The sequence below is a fragment of the Rutilus rutilus genome, assembly GCF_951802725.1.
Source record: "Rutilus rutilus genome assembly, chromosome: 4".
In the NCBI taxonomy this organism is placed as follows: domain Eukaryota; kingdom Metazoa; phylum Chordata; class Actinopteri; order Cypriniformes; family Leuciscidae; genus Rutilus; species Rutilus rutilus.
The window spans coordinates 14,878,717-14,903,825 of NC_140212.1; the positions used below are offsets into that span (position 1 = coordinate 14,878,717).

The window sequence follows — 25,109 nt, forward strand, 5'->3', positions numbered from 1 at the left end:
ATTGAATGACATGACAAATCAAAGCTTTTATTGAGACTCACTAAAAGGAAGAAAATCTTTTTGTTGTTTGTTTTTGTTGTTTCTTTACAGCAAACTATTAACTGTAAAATATTTTAGAGCAGAACCCTGTTCAAACACTTGGGGTCCTTGAGTTTTTGTTTTGTGTGTATTTTTTTATATGAAAACTTCCATTCAGCAGGACGCATAACCTTGAATTTCACATAGGATTCCCATTTCAAATAAATAGTTATTTTCAACTTTATATTCAAAGAATCCTGGGGTGAAAAATGTATTATGGTTTCACAGAAAAAAAAGCAGCAAATCAGCATATTAGACTACCTTCTTAAGGATCATGTGACACTGAAGACTTGAGTCATGGCTGCTGAAAATTCAGCTTTGCCATCACATGATGCCATACATTTAAAAAAATAAAAAATAAAATGAAAAAGTTGCAATATTTCACTGTATTTGTTATCTATTTTTATCATCTATTTACAGGCCTGATATTTCAATGTTTTGCAATACTGTGGGAACCTTGTATGAAATAAATGAATTGCCATATAAATGAAATAAAGCCCTTACTGGGTGAAATGAGCCCTGAGACAGGAAGTTTAAGGGAAAATGGTATTTAGGTCATGGTGACATTACTGGGGTAAAGACAGACAAGCAATGAAAAACGGATCACAATGAAAGGTGTACCCGTGGCCTCTTTAATAAAAAAAGACAAAAGGTGTGTGTGTGTGTGAGAGAGAGAGTGTGTGTGAGTATATGGAGTGGGGTTCTCTTGGAAGGGCATTTCCTCTGTTTGGAAGGACACAGAGGGATTTGACTGCTGGCACCTGGAAACGCTAAAGGAGAAAAGAGGACAGGTCTACACACAGCCACTGGAGTTTTACTGAACACTGATGAATACTGTAACAGTGATTAAAACGAATCGTTAAAGTCAGTATGAAATCAGTATTGACCTATTTCTATAGCATAAAGAGATACTGGTTAATGAGTGATGGTTGACAGTCAAATAGCTTTTTAGGCATTGTTTTTGGCTACTGTTATAGGCAAAGTATTTTTAAAGGCCAATTCACACCACATCGACGCTCGCAGACCAACGTCGTCAAATTACAGCATGTCACTTTTTCAGACATTCTTACACTGATTCAGCATGTTCAATCAGCAAATATAAGTTCCAACAGATGCTAACAGACGCAAACAGGGGTAACTTTTTTTAAGAAAAAAAAAAGTGTGGTAATTTTAAGCCACTAGAAAAGGATAGCTCATCCAAAAATTCAAGTTCAGCCATTTCTTTACTCACCCTGGTGTTGCTTTAATGTTGTACGGCCTTCTTTCTTTTACGGGCCACAAAAGGAGAAAATTAAAAGTTGCTTGTGTTCATCCATATAATGGCAGTGAACAGAAACCAGCTTGAAGCTTTAAAAAATGATTAAAAAAAGTATCAAAAAATGATCCAACACGGCTCATGCCATATTTTCCAAGTTTTCCGAGGGCATACGATAGGGATTAGTGAAAAACATAGGGAAATTTTATTATTATTCAGCAAAAATCCTGATCTTGGCCATTGATCATTATTTGGACAAGTGCAAGAGGGACAGTTTTTTTCTCCTTTTGTGAACTGATAAAAGGGCATACTGCAATAGAAAAAAAAAAATTGTGTAAAGAACAGCTGAACTGAATTTCATTCAGTGTTGAATGAAAAATAAAGCTTATGGCAATGAATAAATAAAAAATACATATTTAATGTATCAGGATACATGATCTTGACCTTAAGCAATATAATTTCTGGACAAAAATTTGCTAGGTATGCAGTGCACTGTGCCAAAAAACAAAACAAAAAAACAATCTGTACAATAGATCAAATTCTAACGCCTTTCAGCACACATGCACTGAAAAGGAACAACCACTTGCATTCAAAGGCAGGAAAACTTCCTGTTAGAGATCTTGTGATGGAGGACCACACTACATCGAGCTCTATTCCATCCTGCATCTTTATCCAGAACACACACACACAACGTTGAGTGCTTCTTTTTGCAACAGGGGCCTCTGCGAAAGCCACCAGTGTCTCATTTGCATGGCCAGCAGCCTTAGGACACAGCTCCCTCCATGGAAGGGGTAATGACAGCATTTTAATTTGCTTCTATTTTAGCAAGAAAAAAAATAGCTGGGAGGCTAATTGTGTGCACACTGCGTTGAGTTTAGGCTCAGTGGAGGTCTGTGTGCCCTCTGCAGGAAACATTCACCTCATCTCACACTGCCATGAGCACTGCGATGAAACTGCATTTCCAGATCATGGAGCACGCTAACGCAGGAAAATGGGAAGAGATGTTATTCAGCATACAATCAGACAAGTATCCATCCCAAACACATGCCAAAAGATCCAGAATCTATAATAATTCATGACTGGATCTACTGTTCCAAAATACACGGGGTCAATCAATGTTTGCCCACATAGACTCCATATGAGCCCAACTCTGTGGATTCTTAAATATTTTTAGAATTTGGCAAATTTGTTTTACAAATGTGGTACTCCGTTTAGCACTATTGGAACAAAAACAATTACTAAAACTAAACTAAACCACTAATAAATATTACAAAAACAATTACTAAAACTGAAAAAGAAACATTAAAAATAGATAATATAAACAATAGTAAAAACACTGCTGCAAAATACAACAAAAACATGTAATTTAGATAATTAGACTAAGATAAATAGAAAAAAAAAAAAAAAAAATCCAAGCTTAAAAGAAAAAGTGAGAAATGGTGAGCAAGACTCAACACTTTATTATTAGAGTTCTCATTTCAAAAAGCGACAAAATGTCACCCTCACAAGGGGGTCAGAACAAATGAGAGAGAGAGAGAGAGAGAGAGAGAGAGAGAGAGACACTCTTTCACACAGCATAGAGCCAAGAATGACTGCATCTCTTCGTTTCAGTCAGTCTCTCTCTGTATCTCCATCCAGTCACTTAGCAACAAACTAGCAACTTGAAAAACCCTGCAAGCACCTCATACAGTGAACACTGAGCCAGTGGATGAACAGACAAACAAAAGCAAGAAAAAGAAATAAGTGAGAGAGTGAGGGGTGGGGAAAGGGGCAAAGGATGAATGAACAAAATAAGCACTTAAAATGGTGAGTTCATTCACACCAGAGAGAAGTTCTGACTAAAACTCTCAAGACTGTGGGTTTAAGAAAGTAAAAGGAACAAATGATGGATAGAAACAAAAAGATTTAGTTATTCACAGAATGAAAGCTCTCAGACAAAATGAGAATGAAAAAAGGAGGGAGTTTAACCGAAAGATTGGAAGACGGCAGACAGAACGTCTACAGATTGAAGCAGATATAGGACTGAACTGCAGAGAGCACACTGGGATCCACATATTCACTCTTACAAACAGTAATACAAAAACCATCAATAAACTCCGCTCTGTTCTGCTACCTCTCTAAAGCTCTACGAAAATGTCAGACAAAGTTCAGAACATAAAAAAAAAAACTGTACAGTAAAACCTGCTAACTGATTAACTTACAATATAAAGTCAAGAATAGTCAATTATGAATTAATTTACTGTAAACTACAATCAAATGTCTAAAACATTTTTTAATTACCAAACTTAGTGTCACAATTGTATTTTCTTACACGTCAAATACAATTATAATTTATATAAATTTAGTTTTTCCATTTTTGTTATCAGTAAACGTTATGGTGGTTCGCATTTCATTTGTGTTATTTAATGAATGTTTATTGCATTAGTATGTGATACCCTGATGATGTTTTGCACTATGTGCATTATTATAGTATTACAGTATTTTTTATGGTAAATTTCTGGCAACCACAACCACCTATTTTTACAGTGAACCAATATATTCCCATACTAAAATTCCCCCATTCGGTTTTATCCATTATGACAGTGTATTAGTTCAGCCAAAAATGAAAATTCTGCCTTTATTTGCTTACTCTAATACCATTCCAAACCAGTACGACTTTGAATAGGAACTCTGAATCATGTACCAGGATATTCTTCAGAAATCACCTATACTGTTGAGTACATGAGAATGAGTAAATAAATGGCAGAAGTTGTGTTTTTGGCTTAACTAATCCTTTAAAAAAGCAACAGAACGTTTAACGTGCAGAAATACTTTAGTATCACAGATCAACTTTTCAATATTTGCTTTTAGAAATGACCTTTTACCTCATAAAAATCGACTCTACCAAAAAATCTTGTAGAGGACTGAAATCAATTTCAATAGCTGCATTTATTAAGACTTTGTAAGACCTTGCTGGAGAAAAGATGAGAAATCAGATATTGGAACCAAATGTATACAAACAGAGACAAATCGCATGAACTCAGTTCCAGCATATTAATACTTAAAATCACGACAGCAGGACAAACAGAGCAAAAATCTGAAAATCCCATGACTGCCGTGCTTCAAATATGCATGAATGTCCGCATTCGGTTGAAACAAGGAGCCACTGGCAGAGTTTATGACGTGTTGCAGTTTGAGCATGTGTGTGGTGAGGAGAAATCTCTAATGTGACTCTACCACAGCAGCTCTCCCAGAGGAGCTCAGCCGCCCAGAGTGTGTCCTGCCTGTCAAACACACCATTAATTATTCAGCGAGAGAGAGAGAGAGATTGTGGGCTACACTGATCAGCAACACAGAGCAAATGAGAGAGAGAGCGAGAGATGGAAACAGAGATAATCTTAAGTAATGTTGGGATGTGTGGCTTATGTAATGGCAGAACTCCATGGTGCTGCTCGCCCGTGCAGAACTTGCCAACACGATGTGGGTTGAATGGGTGGTTGCCAGAGTGTTGCTTTGCGGTTGCTTACAGGCACAGGTCAAAGGGGTCCACATCAACGCCTCAATAGAATTCTGGGTAGAGTTGCACCAGCCGTTTGTCAAGCCTTAATACAATTAGGATGTAAAGTTTTCACTAAGGGCCAAATTATTTCCAAAGTACTGAACAAATGGTGCAAAGCAAGACGTAGTTAGAAGGTTGTAAGCTCTGTATGATGCATAATTCACATTATGTCTAACTTTATTGATTCTGTAAGCAACCTTCAAATTTGTAAACCAAAGTAGAGTGCATTTCAGTTCATCTTGTTAGTTAAAACTTTCTAATATTAACAATTAAAATATAAACAGAACATTTAAATAGAGATTGTAAACTAATAAAGACGGAGAATGGGAGAGTTGTGTGCGCAGTCAAAATAAAAGTCCAGTTTACAACACATCGGCCAAATGGAAAAATCTCTCGGTCGGAAATATGGCCCATATATTGGTCGACCACTAACATGCATACATAACCATAACCAGACATAAAACTCTCAAGTGGTAAAGATAGTAAGCCAACTCACAAACTACGTGTATGTGCGAGACGGAAAACACTGAGAAATACTCAGACACTACGGGTGTGTGTAAGATGTGGAGATTTTGAACAAAAAGGTCATTTGTTTTTGGACTATCTGTGAGAGGCAGCTGGGGCGGCACACATGAGGATGAGTCATGACTGTGTCCGAGCAGCTCTCTCTCTCTCTCTCTCTCTCCAAGCTGCCATGCTTGAGTTTCTGCATGTGCTGCCATCAACGGTCTTCTTTCCCCTCACTTTACTGCATGAACGCACACACATACACACACAATCGCCTCTGCCCTCCTCCACTAAGGCAAGAAATGAGACGGAGGAAGAGAAAGAGATAAACAAGATCCATTATCTCTCATCAAGTTCAACCTAATTTCGGACAGTGTATCCATACGTGTGTGTGTGTGTTCCTCAGCGTGCACACACACACACAGCGTGACACACTAAAGCACTGAGCCTCCTGAGCCTCTGATTGGCCTAGTATTTTTTACAGTGCCCAATCAATGATCATGTGTTCAAAACAAACAGTTATCCATTATTACAATAAAATCTATTCAAATATTTAGCGGGCACATAGAGAAAGGAACTGGATGGATGCTAAACCATAAGATTAGATTATTCATAAATCAATATGTCTGGCATCCATATCAAAACAGCTTCACATTACATAACACTTTAGTTAAAAACAAAAGAATAAAACCAGTGAAATATGCATAACTATATTCTGGGGCATAAACAGTACAGCAAAATTTCTAGCAGTTAACACTGACACCATTGCACACTATATTGTCATACCACTATCAGCCCAACAAAGTCTGTCAAGTCATGTTGGGGTCACAGGTCAGGTAACAGGACACTCTTTTTCCCTCATTTGCTGAAGATTTATTTATACAAATTTGATCAATTTATTTATTAATCTGACTATATCACAGCACAGACATTCACAGATGCGTTCGCTCTTTCTGTAGCAGCTTGCTGTGTGTGCTTTAGGAAATCCAAAGCCTACAGTCTTAATTCCACTTGGTGGAAACCTCAAAAGCAGGAGGTGTGTGTGTGGAAGAAACATGCAGCCTCTCATGCCAGTTTAATTACGTGCTTCAGATCATGAGAGATTAGACCCAGATTGAGGGGAACAACTTATGGGATGCAGCTAAAAGTGGGCAATACAAACACAACGGCCTTCCACGGGACAAACAAATGCATTATGGAGAACGGGACCAAAAAAAATAAAAAAGTATGAACAAGAGCACGTATGTTTTTTGCACTGCGCAGATTAGTAAATTTTGTTATTTGGATACAAGGTCAATTTTTATTACTTAGCATCCAAACAATTAATTTAAACTTTTTTTCAAGTATGATGAAATTTGACTTGATGAAAACATCTATTTTATACTTTCATGTTGTTGCATAATTGATACTTTGTGTGAAGAAAAAAAAAAAAAAAAAAAGAGAAAAAGATTTACAAAAATATATATATAGAGAATGCATTTACCAAAAAATGGTTATTTTAAGCTAATCACATATTTCAGAAAAACTGAAAAATTACTCCCCATATAAACTAAAAATAACTTGAAAGATTTATATTCACTGTAAAAAATCCTTATAGAAAAATGCATATTCCATGACCTTTCCATTTTGGATATTTACTCATAAATTTGGATATATACATACAAATCTTAAATTTTATATTATATTATAAACCTTTTATAATGATTCACTGTAGAAATTGTTATTTGTGTGGAATTTAAAAAAATAAAAAATTCAAAACACGTCCAGAATCAGAAAAAGTCATGGACATTTCTATTGTGAATGTTTCTTATGACAACTTTTCTCTTAATAATAATGTATAGCAGCCAAATAAACTGCAATTAGTAATATTAATATTTACGACATATTTTGGATGATTGTCTATATTAAAAAAAAGAAAAAAAAGTTTCTAGCTTATGAGATATTTCTAAGCTGAGCAAAACTAGGAAAAAATGTATTCATTTATATTTAAATTCTAACCCTAACTTCCAAAAAAAAAATGTTTTTTTCTATGAGCACAGACACATGTAATCTTAAAACATATGAAAGTATGATTGCGTCTAGTGTCCATTAAAATTGACTGGCGGTCTGACACACACGACGTGTCAACACACTTCACACTTTAAGTGGATCACGGCCAACTCTTTTCCTCATTTCCTATAACAGGCAAGGCTTAGTTTACTGTGGGTGACAGAGGTCATTAAGACTCTGGAGACTTTTATTTTTCCTACTTCCTGACTCTTTTGTAATTTTCAGCAGAAGGTCCTTGTGTCCAGTCTCTCTGTAAAGTGCAGGTTAAAGTTAGGCTCTTAAAAAAGCTCCTCATTAGGCCTGACTACACCGCCAACCTCATTCACACAACATTAATGGAAACAGCACCCGCACAGCGTCAAGCACCCTGAGGAAAAGGTAAGAATAGTGTGCAGGCAAGTGATTTTCCTCATTAAGTGTCTGAACCATCATATCTGTGGTTCTAATTTCTGTGACCATTATTCATAAAGTAACTGAAACAGATAGCCATTATCTCTGAATAAAGCACAAAAACAGCAAGCTGGATTCCAACATTTGTTTGAGTACCTCAAGTGAAGACAGCAGTAAGGAGACAGGCCAAGAAGAGAATGGACAGATAGTTGTCACGAAATGACCGGCGAGACCAACCATCACAGGCACTGTCAAATCAACTATAGAAATGGGAAGTCTAGAAACAGCTTGTGAAGACCAAAGAGACAGAAACAGACTGTAAATGACAGGAGGCCTTACCTCTCTCTGAAGAACCAGCTCTTTGGTGAACAGCATGGCTTCATCACTGTATGGTTCTGCCACCTGCATCCCACCTGGCATGTTTCGAGACCCTCGCGGACACTCAATACCTGCACACAAAAACACAGAGTGAGGGTGGGTTGTCTCTTTGCGGAGTGTTAGTAATGAATCAGTTGAAAATATTGTTTTTAATGAATCATTTGTGCAACAAACAAAAATATTTCCATAACTACCCATGCGGTACTTTTCATGTACTATATTCATGTAGATTAGGGACGGACGCTATATCGGCCACCATATCGGTATTGGCCGATACATGTTCATTTTTAATGTTATTGTTATCGGCCAAATAAAGAAATAAGGCCGATATATATTAAAGCCGATAAATAATGGATTATTTCCTTCAGATGCGCACTGTTCGCCATGATGGTTTTGAATTGCTAGAAATATGATTGGAATCACTTCAAAAGGAAAATATAACGTGGAGCACAAGTCTGTCATATAGGCTACATAAAATTATAACAAGAACATCATTATAATTGTGTGCTGGGGACATGGCTTTTAATGGTGAGACTTTTTTTGTAATCAGACTCAAATTATATAAAACTTGATTTAGATTTATCGGCTAATATATAGGTTATCAGCTTTCAAATATAAAGAATTATCGGTTATTGGCAAAAATTTTCATAATGGTGCACCCATAATGTAGATCATAAACCACAGGTAAATCAACGCATGGCACCTCTCACTACCATGGTAAAATGTAACTATATGGTTTTTTAGAATGGTTTTATGGTATTTAGTCTAAACACATTTAGTACAAATACAAATTCACAAAAACTGATATAGCTAAATAAAAATTACTAATTATATTTCATGTATAAAATATTTACAACTTTAATACATGTCTTCATTAAAAATAGAATAAAATTTGATATTGAATATCCCACGTCTGCCACAATAACATGATTCTAGTAAGTGTTACTGCTGTAAAACCATGGTAAATGTAGGTGATTTGTGAACTGAAAAGCCTTTAACAGGATCATTACGGCTCAATGTTTCTCCTGTTTTCCTCATCAGTGTTGCTGAGAATGTCAGCACAACTTCATCGGCGTTATCCTAGTTTAAATCAGAGAAATTAGTGGTTTGTATCAGAGAACTGCACCAAACTCGAACGCTTCTCACTGGATCCGACAGTGCTGTTTAGTGGTCACGTGATCGAGACCGGTCTGTAAACATTAGCCGCTTTCCGACCGGAGGAACCTTTTCACAGTTCCTAGAACTATTGGCTAAAGTACCCGGATGTCGGCGTGTTCGCACCGCAGGAACTAGGAACGATTTTAGTTCTAGGAACTCCATTTGGAGGAACTAATTTAGGTCCTACTTCAGAGTAGGGTCTAAACCAGCACTATAGGAACTACCCGTGACGTTAGTGTACGCTGATGACCGAACGCACGCGGAACACCAGCACCCGCCATTTTTAAAACCGCTAGAATGTAAACACACAGATTATAGCCTATATATTTACTCCAGAAACTAACTATACAAACATGGAAAACAGTGATAGATGGGTCTCTAAACCTTTATGCTGAAGAGAAAATCCAACGCAACTTTGAGGGGACCAAGCCAAACATGATTATGTTTATCTGCCCAGCTAGCCTATAGACTGGACATCAACCACACAGCATAGGCTAATAACCTTTTTTTCATATACTGTCTACTTTCTATAACAGTTCTATCTAATAACATATTAAACAGTACTGTTAGACAGATCGCTAACTAACACAGAGAATGCGAGCATTGTTTGCTCTGGCGTTCTCAGCGCCGCCAAAATAAAGGTCCGTCGCGCCGTCAAAATAAAAGTCACCGTGCTTGCGTCACGCCCTTACCCCTCCTACCAGTTCCTATGGCCACTTGGCCAGTGCGAACGCAAACAGCAAAACTGAGTTTGGGGGAGAGTAGTTCTTAGAACTGTTTAGAAGTGGACAGTTCCTAGAACTAAGTTCCTGTAACTACTTGGTCGGAAAGCGGCTATTGGCTCTTTTGGGCCAAGCTGATAAATAGCCTGTGTCGAGCAGTTCAAACGAGTAGCACTGTTTTTCGTTTCTCTTTTGCCACGTCTGTCATTTAATGCATCTCATACACAACAAAAATGGAGAACTTATCAGGTATGCAAATTGGCAGTAGCACGAGTTCTAACAAAATTTAGTCGCAAAGGAAAAAAGGTTGCAAAACGCCCTGTAGTACAAAAGGCTTGTTATCTTATCATAATAGAAATCCGCCCACATTCCCCAAAATAACTAAAAACACAAATACAATAAGCAGTCATTCGGCATACTCCAGCTCTGTGAAAGGAAAGGGGGGAAAAAAAAACACTGAAACAACTCAATTATCTGGTAATTGTCAGTAAATGGACCCAAAATTAGCATTTAAATTGCTCCAGGCGTCCGATCTACTCTAAGGCAGAACACGATTTCTGACAATAACAGGAGTGTTTTCAGAGCCGGACGTTTGTGAACTGGTTGAAGAGCACATGCATCAGGAACTAGCCTGAAAACCTAAGATCTGCACATAAACATTATCTACAGAACGGCTGCTATATCTACTCAAAACAGAATTCGGAAAATGAGACACGGGCAATAAAAAAAAAGCAGCCTTGGAAAGAGAAGTATTTGAAATCCCATTTATAAAAAGTTCCAAGGTTATGATAAAACCGTCTCAAACTGTTTTTTTTTTCTTGTTTCTTTGCAGCTCTCAATGAAAGGATCTGTGTGTATAAGCGATTTTCTCTTGAACAGACGTAATGACTTCTAACAGTCAACGCCTCCTTGCGTGGCCTTGAAAAATGACGTTACACTGCAGGGTACGGGGCTTCAATACGAGTGCCGAACAAAACCCAGCAGTTCAACCTGTTCAATCCTGACCTCCTCAATTACAACAGAACCATCATACAATTGTTAGCCTTGCTGATTCAGAGATGTCACGTGGCAGACACAGATGTCAGCTTCAAGAAACTGTTCAGATTAGTAAAAGTATTTACTTTGACCAGATAACTGCATAAAAAATAAAAAAAAATAAAAAGGTGGCTGTGTGTAAACCTGTTCCAGAATCAGTATTGCGCCAATTAGGCTGCCTGTGATCATTTACGTAGAATATACATATGCCGTATATTGCTAATGGACTCTGCAACAATGTTATTTAGATGCTCAAATGGTGCATTTTTACTCCTATAGCCCTTGGATAGGACATCCTTATAACTTCAGTGCAGTTCAGAGTGTGTTTGTTTCTACTGAGATATATAGACAAACAGATTTGTCTGAAAACAACTCGGTATTCCTCAGCCACAATTACAGCTACCAAAATATTCAGTGACTTCTGTGAGGAGACTGTAGCAGAGCTCCTGCAGAGAACTACTGTAACACGCTAGCTCGCTCACTCTCTCCTTTCTGGTGCTCAATATCACTGTTCTTCACAGGAGACATGGAACATGGAATACTGCAGGAAAGGAAACGAGAAGTTTTGTATCCAAGTTACTAGTAGTTGTCAAAAGTAACACTACTCCAGTACCAGACTAATTTTTAAAGAAACAATACCAGTCCGTCTACAGCACTGGAAGTGCAGAGAAACCTGTCTATTATTTTAAACATAGACTGTTATGTGGTAGCATTTATTTAATCAAACGTATAGGTGAAATAGTATTACAATTTAAAATAACTTTTCTATTTTGAAAAATGTTAAAATGTAATTTATTCCTGTGATGGCAAACCAACATTTTCTGCGGTCATTACTCCAGTCTTTAGTGTCACATGATCCTTCAGAAATCACTCTAAAATGCCAATTTTGGTTTCTTATTTTCAATGATCAAAACAGCTGTAAATATAAATATATATATATTAACACAGTTGTGTTCATATTTTTGTGGAAATAGTGATATATATTTTTTAGGGATTCTGTGATGAATAGAAAGTTCTAAATAACAGTATTTATTTGAAAGAAATGTTTTGTTATAACTGTCCATTATGAATGCCTTTACAGTCACTTTTGAAAACTTCTTTGCATTCCCATGTAAAAAATAAATAAAATAAAAAAAAAAAACAGGAAAAAAGCCAAATGCCATTGTTCCAATTTATTTTTTTCATATTTATATTTAACTTCGAAGAGTGGAAGTCCAAAAGCATGCCGGATTTTGCCGGTTCTGAGAATCGTTAATTGTTATTGGGTCAATAAACCACCATTGCAAGCATGTGTTAGTCCATTCAAAACTTCTGTTTCTGAGAAAGTGAATGATTATTATTTTGCTGTAACTCAGCTATCTGGTGTAACTTTTATATATTGAATGCATTCAGAAGCTGTAGAAAACCACACACATATCGCTGTCACTCTCCTGGCCAAAGATGGAGAGGTTTAATAAGATTTTCTGAAAGGTGAAGCACCAGTACATCTCTAAAATAACTGCTGCAAATGACACATGGCTGCAGCAGCGTTTCTGCATCCAAGACCTGATTCTGACAGCTCCATGTTTTATGCAGGAAGAGACAACGACTTTGAGATTAAACTTTTTTTTCAGGCTCTCTCAAATACACACAGCTAGGTTATGGAGTGTTTTGTCAGGGTGATATTTTCTGACAATTCCTCCTGATCTAATATACAGTAAAACATCAAATTACATCATAACTTGCTCCCTGTATCCGTCACGCTGTACGCGAGTGGAACATCCAGAACATTCTGTTACAGAAGACACTGCTGGCTGCTGCTCCCGTGGAGGGAGAGATGGAAAATGAAGAGAAGACAAGAAAGAGGACGGCTGAAGACAGGAACACTGTCTAATAACTTAAAGTGAAGTCGTAATAAAGGCCTGACAGTAGTAGGCAGCTGTCTGTGTGTCTGCAGAGGAGATTTTGACGGCAGGGGTTTTCGGCACCAAAGTGATTCAGACTGAGAAGAGCACTAATTTTATTTATTGCTGCTATGGCTTATGTTACTTTTGGAATGCCTTTTTCTAAAGATATAATCATAAATATTGTGTTATTGGTTGCTGGGCTTTAAGAGTGTGTGTGTGTGTGTGTGTGTGTGTGTTGTGTGTGTACTTTAGAAACTGGGGTAACACTATACAGTAAGGTTCATTTGTAACTATTATCAACTAACCATGAGCAATACGTAATCTTTGCTGACGTTAGTTAATAAATACTGCTGTTCATTGTTTGTTTCTTGTTAATTCACAGTGAATGATCTAGTGTTGACAAGATTTTAATAAAGAATTAGTAAATGCTGAAATTAACTAACAAAGATTAATAAATGCTGTATAAGTGCAGTTCACTATTAGTTCATGCTAACTTATGTAGTTAACTAATGAACCTTATTGTAAAGTGTTACCGAAATGTATTTCTTTTATTGAATATCATTAATTGCATTGTTTGTCATAAAATTATTATTTTTCCAGGTTTAAAAAAAAATCCCTGAAATAATTTGAAATGATGTGAATAAGCCTTAAAAGAACACTCAGGACTTTTCTCTCCTTAAGTTTTTGCACAAAAAAAAAAATTCACAGAACTTCTGCATAATATGCCCAAAGTTCTTCAAACAGAGCTGGGAGAGAGTTCAGACCGATGCCATGCAGCAGCAGCTGTACACCAGCATAAACCACCACCAACGCGTGGAAATTTGGGATTCAGTCCAAAAATGTCCATTTTATGGATGTGTGAACTATGGGACTAAGAAAAGCAGATGAAAGGGGTTAAAACAAAAAGACAAAACAACAGTTAATAAACTTAATGCATCAAGAGTTCCCACACTTTTTGACTAATGAATTATTCATGGTTATTGGATAAGCATTTGTGTCATCAGTTTAGAGACCGTGATCACATGATGAAATATTTTAAACATTAGAATATAAAATCTAAATAGCAATTAGTATAGAAAATAAAAAACAAAAATATTACTATTAACATATATCCTTAAAATGCTTGTATGTGTGTCTATATATATTATATATATATATATATGTATGTATGTATGTATGTACAGTGAGGAAAATAAGTATTTGAACACCCTGCTATTTTGCAAGTTCTCCCACTTAGAAATCATGGAGGGGTCTGAAATTGTCATCGTAGGTGCGTGTCCACTGTGAGAGACAATCTAAAACAAAAACAAAACAATCCAGGAATCACAATATATGATTTTTAACTATTTATTTGTATGATACAGCTGCAAATAAGTATTTGAACACCTGTCTATCAGCTAGAATTCTGACCCTCAAAGACCTGTTAGTCTGCCTTTAAAATGTCCACCTCCACTCCATTTATTATCCTAAATTAGATGCACCTGTTTGAGGTCGTTAGCTGCATAAAGACACCTGTCCACCCTATACAATCAGTAAGAATCCAACTACTAACATGGCCAAGACCAAAGAGCTGTCCAAAGACACTAGAGACAAAATTGTACACCTCCACAAGACTGGAAAGGGCTACGGGGAAATTGCCAAGCAGCTTGGTGAAAAAAGGTCCACTGTTGGAGCAATCATTAGAAAATGGAAGAAGCTAAACATGACTGTCAATCTCCCTCGGACTGGGGCTCCATGCAAGATCTCACCTCGTGGGGTCTCAATGATCCTAAGAAAGGTGAGAAATTAGCCCAGAACTACACGGGAGGAGCTGGTCAATGACCTGAAAAGAGCTGGGAAGACCGTTTCCAAGGTTACTGTTGGTAATACACTAAGACGTCATGGTTTGAAATCATGCATGGCACAGAAGGTTCCCCTGGATAACCAAGGAGTGGCTCTGTAAGAAGCATATCAAGGTTCTGGCGTGGCCTAGCCAGTCTCCACACCTAAACCCAATAGAGAATCTTTGGAGGGAGCTCAAACTCTGTGTTTCTCAGCGACAGCCCAGAAACCTGACTGATCTAGAGATCTGTGTGTGGAGGAGTGGGCCAAAATCCCTCCTGCAGTGTGTGCAAACCTGGTGAAAAACTACAGGAAACGTTTGACCTCTGTAATTGCAAACAAAGGCTACTGAACCAAATATTAACATTGATTTTCTCAGGTGTTCAAATACTTATTTGCAGCTGTATCATACAAAGAAATAGTTTAAAAAATCATACATTGTGATTTCTGAATTTTTTTTTTTTGATTATGTCTCTCACAGTGGACATGCACCTACGATGACAATTTCAGACCCCTCCATGATTTCTAAGTGGGAAAACTTGCAAAATAGCAGGGTGTTCAAATACTTATTTTCCTCACTGTATGTATGTATGTATAAAATGAAGTTGGAGTACTTTCTCCATCTAAGATGAATACATGATTGAAGCCAGCCAAGGCCAGACTGTAAAAGCAGGAGCTTTGGCACTAAAGACAAAAGAAACCTAGAAAATGCAGCGCTCTGTAAAAGCACTTCGAGGCCTTCAACTGCACTACCACATAGAGAACAGCACATGTTAGTAATACAAAAAACATCGCACTACTTTTCCTCAAGAGAATCACCAACAAAGTGCAGCACTCAGACAAGACACTCTCTCGCCTGAAAACAGATGACACGCTCTTAGCGTAGCTATACGCTCCGTTATGTGAAGTACAGAGTAATGCACTGCGTCACTGCGGCTCCTTTACGACAGGGTCACTCTTCGTGACATTAACATCAATCCATTCGTGATCATCGCAGCCAAAACAATGTGACAGCACTAGAGCTTTGAGTGAAAATTGTTTGCAACTGAGAACTGTGTGTGTGAGATCCTATCTCTTCAAATAAAAATGTCTGGACTTATATAACCAAGCACAGTTTCGAGCTCGGAAACCAGTTTCTCACTATGCTCACCCACATGAGAGAGAGAGAGAGAGAAGGATTGTGCAGTCTCCCATTTGATCATGAAAATACTTAAAGCAGCTTTGAGTTGTGGTGAAATTCAGAAACAGACACATCAATTAAAAATGTACATTACCATTCAAAAGTTGGGGGTTGGCAAGAATTTTTTTGTTTGTGTTTTTAAAAGAAGTCTCTTATACCAAGACTGCATTTAATTGAGAATCTGTTAAAATAACTGATTTCTATTTTAATATATTTAAAAATGTAATTTACTCTGGTGATCAATTTTCAGCATTGTCACATGCTGTCACATACAAATCATTCTAATATGCTAAATTTGGTACTCAAGAAACTTTTCTTATTATCATTGTGGAAAACATTTGTGCTGCTTAATTTTTTTTTTTTGTTGAGTAAATTGTGATAGTTCTTAGGATTCTCCGATAAATCAAACGTTCAAAGAAGAGCATGTATATGAAATGGGAATCTTTTGAAAGATTATAAATGTGTTTAGTGTCACTTTTGATCTATTTTTTGTCTGTCGAATAAAAGTATTTATTAAAAAAAATTAAAAAAAAATCTTACAAACCCTACACTTAAATGGGAGTGTTCAAATGCAAATAAATATTCTAAGCCACAGTTGGAGGACAAAATGAATAAAATGTAAGTTGACATGCACTTTTTTCACGTTGAACCTGTACTCGTATAAGGCTGTTTATGGTTGATGCACCAATTTAGCGTCAATTATATATAAATACAATCCTTACTAACCACTAGGCATTTGCTTTGGCATGATAAATGTCTCAAAATAATCTGAACTAAAAGCTAATGGCGAATAATAATAATAACAACAACAACAAAAAAAGGAAAAAGCCCTTCGATATGTCCCGTCCCAACTGCCTGAACAGAAAATACGTCAGTGCATGAAAGAAAACTAAATTCATCAAACAACTTACTAGGGGGTCTCCTCTCTTCTCTAAAAGCTTCTTGAAAGCACCTTTCTTCTCCATACATGTTCTACTTCTGCTTGAGGAATTAGCAGAGCACAACCACAGAGCTCTCCATTTATGAAAAGATGCAGGACTGAGGCCAACCAAGGCCAGACCTTAAAAGTAGGAGCTTTGGCAACAAAGACAAAGAAAACCCAGATAATGCAGTGCTGATGCATTTGATGACAATCAACAAGGAGAAATGGAACTGAAAACACAAGATGGCGCTTGTGTTTTCACACAAGTGTGAAAGGCACAGGAACGGTTTCTTTCAATTCCCCACTTTTTATCCTTGCAAATTCATTTAGTCCTATTTATTCATGTTATTCACAAGGTCTGCAAATGTTTATTCAGACCTATCTGTCTCTCTTTATACTTTAATATTTTTTATTCTTAAATGTTATGCGTCTTATATATTATATTTACATGTGAAGACTGGAAGCTTCAATACCAAGGCAAATTCCTTGATTGAGCAAGCACACTCGGCAATAAAGCTCTTTCTGATTCTAATAAAAGGGTTGCGTTCCAGACTAGAACCTGAATACCCTGAAAGAGCACCATAGCTCAATTCAAGTTCAGGATATATGGTGTTTAATATGAGAGACCAATTTCTCATAATTAAAGCATAAAACACCACCATGTATCTAACTTGCAAGTACACACACACACGACCGTGGAATGGCCTGCTCCAGAGAACCTGCTCCTGCTTTGAGCAGCTCATCAAAGTTGCATCAGGACCAGAGACGCCCTAAAGAGGGAAGAGCCCTCCTGTCGATGCCCCATCTCACATACACCTCTGTTGAAACACACCCCTTTGATGTCTCCTTCAAAACTCTCCTCCCTCTTTCTTTTTCAAGTGAAGACAGCCGTCTTCCCTCTTTCACGCTCTCTCTTGCTCTTTATAGGCAGGAAGGAAGGACACTGTTGTGCACACTGTTCTAAAATCAAACAAGTGAACTTTCTTTCTGATCGTTGCTCAGGAGGGCAAACAGAGGAGGGGAGCACACCTCAGGAGTCAGGACACAGAGATGACACACACACACTTTGAAAACAGCAGAGTCACAATGCAAAGTAATGCAAAGTCCCAAAAAGTATTTGAACACTTAAAGCCACAAACTAATGTATGCATTTGAATTAAGTACAATGAAAATGGTAATATATTTTATACTGTAATTTATTCCTGTGATGCAAAGCTGATTTTTCAGCATCATTACTCCAATCTTCAGTGTCATGATTCTTCAGAAATCATTCTAATTTGGTGCAAAACTATTTTTTTTTTATCAATGTTGAAAACTCCATGCTTACTTATCCTGCTTAAAGCTACAATATGTAAGATTTCTGTAATCAAATATCCAAAAATCACTTGCAGTGTGATATATTTCCTGCAGTTGTGTACTTACAATATCCCAAAAGTTCCCAAAGATTTTTAATTTCAGAGAAATTCCAATTTTAAATAATGGCTCGTCCATGTTCACTTGTCGCCTGTCAATGACGTAATATCCGGTTTATCCCTGGTTTTCGCTCGTACTGCCATAATAACCATGGCGACAGACGTGGACAACTGCCCTAACCCTAACCCAACTAAAAAATTACATATTGTAGCTTTAATTGTTTTATATTTAATGTATACACCTTTTACTACTGGATTTTTTTGTATAGAAAGATTAATTAGTTTGAAATAGAAATATTTTGTAACATTATAAATGTATTTTCCCTCTTGATCAATTTAATGCATCCTTGGTAAAAAGGTAAAAATGCAAATCTTATTTGTAAGACTTCCATCTTGAGTCCATCCATATTATTGTTATTACAAATCCCTATAACAGTAATACTAAAATTATTACCTAGAAAACAAACGAAATAGATTTAAAATCATAACCCTGACACCAAAACAGAGACCAGTTGGGCTTAGAAAAATAAAGTAAGCTTTAGCATCAGTTGGTCACGGATGCAATTTAATGCAACAAAATGAATTAATTTTGTGTGAATAAAGAGTCCAGATGCTTTTCAGAGTCACTATAAATTCAACCAAAGTCCACAACATCCAGTTCACCTTTTTTAAAATCCAAACAAAGCTCTTTAGTCAATAAGAACACAAGCTGCAGCCAAGGGAGTGTTTTAAAATGCCGATTGTTTTAAAATGCCTTCCTTTAGAGAAGGTTAATGACCCTAGACTGAAGAGGAGGGCTTCTTTATTCTAGCAATTGCTATGGATCTGACTCTACTCAATTTCAAGAGATGATAAAACTAAACATTTTTCTTTTTCATAAAAAACATATTTGAACAAAACCAATTTGTTTCCACTCATTTAAGGGGTCATATTCTACACTTTCTTGGACAGTCGTAATTTAGTTTTACATGATCCTACCTGCGTGCTTATGAAGCTGTAGCAACATATCAGGCCTGCTTCAACATCAGCTGTTGAAGTGCAACAACACAGTTAGCCACGATGAAATCGCTGGAAAAGACGCATTCAAACAGGAAAGAGAGCGAAAAAAAAATAGAGCAAGCAATGAAGCATTTCTGCCCTTTTAATGCGGTAACCTTTGCTGGCGCGCCTGTGGGTGGAGAGGCTTTTGCCATAGCAACACTAATAGGGAACTGTGTGCTGTAATGGAGGGTTGAGTGACAGGAAGCTATCCTGTCTCTCTTTCCTTCTTTCATCGGGGGCTTTGGCATTGTCTGGCCTTTCAACCACTGAAGGCAGAGGGTCCTGTTGATTGGACGGCTGCGATCTGTGGTCTAATTAGTACTGAGCTCATTCATGCAACAATCATGTGGAGAATCTAACTGTCTGTATGGACACACACACAGATACAAACCCACAACCAATCTAATGAAGAGATGTGATAGGAAAGGTATTCCTTTGTGCACACTTGTTTAATTATACATCTAAATGAGAACATACAATTGAATTGCCTTCTATTGTTTTAAAATTAAAGCTAATTATAAATTACTACACTAAACCTAAGATTCCTCCATCTTTGCTCAAGGCCACTCAAGTTGCCCAACTCTGAACAATTTTAAATCCCAGAGATTGCTTTAAAAACGCACACTTTTCAACGAGATATGAATAAAAGAGTTTGAAGCATTGCCTTCTTCACACAAGTCTTGGTCAAATTTGTCCCCGAGCCAAAAACCATGGATCGCTTTTAAAACTATAAAAATCTAAACAAAATGTCAAATAAACAACCCAATTTCAATATTTATTGTGTAAGAATTAGCAAGTAAAAAATGTATAAACTGTATTAAAAATAATAATAATAATAAAATAAAACACCTGGCATTGTTTTCACTACACAATCTTTTGACCACCAAATGCTTGACCACCAAGAGCTTGTAAAATGTATGTAAATGTCTAAGAAATCCAAGTAAAATGTAAATATTACTTTTATCAATATTTTTGTGTGCCATTTTCAATCAAGCATCAAGTATGTCCAGAAAAAAAAAGCTTAAATGTTTAGATTTAGGATACATAAAATGCTTGATGAAATTAACAATACAAGTAGTTTGAATAAAATTCAAACTTTTAGAATATTTTTATTTTAGAAATGCAATTTATCACAGAATGCTATACTATATATATATAAAAAAAGTTGCTGCCTTAAATTTTAAGTACAATCAACTTGGCAGGGTATCTGCACAATTTTTAAAGTCAAATTTAAGGCTTTTTAAGACCTGAAGAAATCAAAATAAATACCGTACATTAGGGGTGCGCAATATTGACAAAAATATGTCTAGATATTTTCAAAGTTTTGTTGATAATAATTAGATGATATTTTACTGATTGTGTTTTTGTACTGGTACCCTGGCTGGTTTAGGCCCGTTGTTGACAGAAGACTCATGAAGATATTCATATTTTTTATATTCTATCTATGCAGTGGTCAGTTCACAGTAGTGTCAGAAATTAACATTTTTATTAAGGGGCAATATTTGACACCTTAAATTGATTTCCAGGGGCATTTTCACCTATATATGGACATTGTTTCTAAACGTATTTAGAGGTATGCATCACCTTTTATGTCAAATTCTAACATTCAAATTAAATTATATTAGAAGAATAACACAGCACCAATGTCAAATTAAATCATTAAATTAAAATCCATCCTTGCAGTGCAGAGGTGACACAGAAGCGGCATCAAAACTGGCATTAGCCTACTATATTTACACTTCATTTACAATTGCATAAATAAAGCTATTCAATATTTAAATATGAAATGATTTATAATTTTAACGTTTTAATTAAAGGATACTTTAAATATGAAACTGAAACCACCAGTAGGTGGCGGCAAGTCACTGTCTTAATTAATATGCGAGTTGTTGGAGTAATTTATTCAACCGATTTGTTCAAACGGCTGATTCATTCGGAAAACAAGTGATTGTTCATTGAATCGTTGAAATGATTCGTTCAAAACGCGGGTTTCAGTAAAAAAAAAAAAAAGAGAATAATTCATCGCTGTCTGTTGGACTTCATTATGAAATTCTCGTCGGCGATATAAAGTGAAAATTGATAATATTGTGTCCAAAAAGTAACTCACAATGTTAACTTTATTGTTAATTTAACTGTTGTATAAAATAAATAGCACATTTGCAATTGTGCAAAGGAAAACGGCACTCTTGTTCATGTGATATTCTAATATAACAACATAATATGATATAAGTATAAGAGAAAAACTCATTTGGGGACATCTATAACTGCACTGACACATCACGCAGTGAAAGCAAGCATGAGAGAAACGCGATGTCAGCTCGCACTCGCAGTGCCTCGTACATAGTTAAAACAATGATTACAATATCATCATAGTTCATAGACAATATCGCACACCCCTAAGCACATAAAGAATGAACATTTACTCGTTTTCTTCTCTCCTCTCGCGTGCAGGAGACAGACGTAGCCTTATATGCTGCCGTAAGTGACGCGAATTGTCACGTGAACAAGCAAATCCACCAAGATAGAATTAAAAAAATAATACGTAGGCCTACGCTAATTAGATAGTTTTAATTTCGAAAGCAGTCTAAGTCAAAGTGTCATCTAAAATTTAAGACCTTTCATAAGTAAAAATAAGACATAAAAAATAAATAAAAAAAATGTTATGACTTTTTATGGCCTTAAAGGTGCATTGCGCGAGAGTCTGAGTTTTCGCAGAACTACGCCCCCTCTGGCGGCAAGCGAAACTGCAACCAGAGGTGTGCACGCTCACGGACCACACGCACACGCACGCTTGCACGAGCTCGAGCTGGTCATAACCCAAGGAGCATCAGCCGCACAAATCTTTTGTTTACAATCATAATGTCTTCAGAGGTAATAAAGTTTTAAATCTGCAAGTAATTTAAAATATGTGAAAGGAAAGGCAATTGAGTAAATAACACACTTATGTGTGAGGGAAAAAATGGGGGTAGTAGAAAAATTCGTTTTTTATTCCCATCTATCTCCATGTTGAACTGTGTTATGTGTTTACTGTATCCACTTATGACTATTATTATGGAAACACGTTCATGAACAATATAAGTTATAACTTTGTAAAAGCTCAAAATTGTAATCATGATACCATACCATACACAGTCGGTCAACAAAGTACACCCAAATGTCTCAAGGTAATAAACAATCAAGTGGCACTATGACGTTACCATAAAAGCCAAACAGGCTAATCCGCCGAAGATTTGCGGGGGTTTAGCCTGTTTTATTGATCAGCTAAGTAGCATATTCCAATAGCAATACATCGTAATTAAGCAGTAATTTGCTCAAAATTTGTGTCTAAGTATCTAACTTATATATCAGCATTTTATATCACAATCATTCTGAACCTGATCACTGACAATGGTAAGTTAGTAAAACCTATTCCGATTGTACATTTATCTAGCTTACGCTAAAGCATTACACATTTTATGGATCGTCATTTATTGTCATTATTGGCCGTATCAGACATTAGAGAATGGGATACTGTATATCTTACCTTTTTATCAAGAAAAAAGCCAACTGAGGATCCCGTTTGAGCCCTAGAGCAGACCGGAGATCTCTCCATTTGTTGAAAGCCTTCCCTATGTTTACTCTCGTCTTACCCCGACGCCTGTCTGACTCCAATTTGGACCTTTTGGTTGCACTAGACAAAAATTCTCTTTTTTTTTTTTTATCTTACGTGGAGTTTGCGTTGGTGTTTGAAATGAACTACAAGCCGGTCTCTTAGAATCCATTTTCTACGGAGAATGGCGGCGTCGGCGCATACACAAACCTGCCAGACATATGAGCGTGCCGTGAACGCGCATGACGTCACGCCCAGTCTCAGATTCCGACCCGAATCCCTCTTATTTATTTTACTGTACAGGATTATAGAGGCAATCGCAGTGATCAGAGAAGGGCTCAGTCAGCCCATCAGGCAATTGTTTAAGCATGTATGGGTTAGAAAACGGGTATTTTTAACATGAAAAGTTGCGCAATGCACCTTTAAATTAAAAAAATCTAATTTAAGACCTTTTAAGACTTTTTAAGGATCCGCGGGGACCCTGCTTGGATGTTTAAGTCACTTCAACCTAAATGACATTAAACGGTCTTTAAAAAAAAAAATGTCATTGCTTTCAAATGTCATTGCTGTCAAAAATTACATCGCTTTAACTCAAATCATAACTTATTGATCATATAATGTTTTACAGTGTATTGAACAATATATAATTTATTTTCAAAGACAAAAATACAATGTACAGATTTCTCCAGTGATGCACATAGTAGCTGACAAATAAAATAAAGTAGTGAGAATATGAAGAGAAAGAATTTTCATTTCTAAAGATCCTCAAGGTTAAAAGTTGAAGAAACACTAAGTTACGACATAGTACCAGCATTTAACTATCCAAAACTTGACCCCTTGGATCCACACAGATATGAGATCTCAACATGCAACCAATAAAATGATACAAATTCCGAGTGCAGAGGAAGGCCCGCAGATAACCAAACACAATTTAAACTGGTGAGTTTTTGGCATAATGCCATCAATAACCTCTTGAACTGCTAAAGATCTGACATGTGTGCTGTAGCGCATTTTACAGCCGCTAGTACTGTCAGACTTTTCCTTTTTCGGACAGAAAAACAGCTTCCACAAACATTAGAAACTTCAGAAGGACCTGTGCCAGGAGACCAGATCCCAAAGTATCTGCGACTGAAAAATTGGGATCGTTTTCAAGTCAAACCATACGCTGAATTTTACTCTAAAACCCTTCAAACAAACTGCTTCACAAAATCACAAATCACATACGACCAAGAAAGAGAGCTGAGTCAAACAAGAGGAAATGTATCCGAAAAACAGATTATTTAAAAAAAAAGAAAAGAAAGAAAAAAGTAGTTTTTTTTTGTCCGAAATCCCTCATAGGAAGAAAGATAATTGCAAAAGGGAAAAAAAATGGAGGAAGGAAAAGACAAAAGACACACTCAGGAACAAATGACCAAATTAATTGAAATATCTCCAATGACGATATGCACAATTAAGCACGGTGGGGGTGGAGGGTGTCTGTTCTCCGTTGAGGAAAGTAGAGACAAATAGATGGAAGGATGGAGGGATGCAGAAATAGATGGGCGGCTCTGTTCTCTGTTTTCAGGGTGAATAATTAGACCTGATGGTGAGAGGACAGAAATAAACTCCTCAGAAATAACACAAATCAGTCAGCGGCTTGTTCTGAGTGATATGGAGGAAGGTTGAGGTCGGGGTTGGGAGGACACTAATGTCAGTCTTGAAGAAATTGAGCGACCACAAGAAAGTGACAGTCTCTATATGTAGTCTAATGAAGCTTGAATGTTTGTGCACCCCATATGCAGAACCTTGCAATGCTCCCATGTTGTGTGCAATTCCAGCAAATGGTCAAAATCCCACCCTCCATTGATCCAGAAAAAATTCGACTTGTCGAAATAAGCTTGGTTATTTTTTTGGCATCCAATTAAGCCCCTTTCACACAGAGATTCCGGAAAATACAGGGATAAAGTGACACGGGATTTGAACCGGGTTCGTTTGATTTTGGCTCAGTCACACTGCCAGTGATTTTCCGGAATCAGAGAGTGCGTTCACACACAAGCCGTAAAAATCCAGAGACACGTGACAGACGTGACATGTAATGTCTCAGCAGCGTCTTAAGTTTGCTTATGAGCTGCGATTTCTCTCTTGAGAAACCACACTTGTGCATTTTTT

At 36.8% G+C, this 25,109-nt stretch overlaps 1 protein-coding gene across 1 annotated transcript in view; it reads right to left on the bottom strand.

Annotated features, from left to right (window-relative positions):
* Nucleotides 1–25,109, bottom strand: part of snd1 (staphylococcal nuclease and tudor domain containing 1) — a 169,569-nt gene that overhangs the window by 93,590 nt on the left and 50,870 nt on the right. The window contains exon 16 of the mRNA XM_084407141.1: nucleotides 8,157–8,266. Coding sequence (XP_084263267.1) covers nucleotides 8,157–8,266 — 110 coding nt within the window. The remainder of the gene's footprint in view (nucleotides 1–8,156; nucleotides 8,267–25,109) is intronic.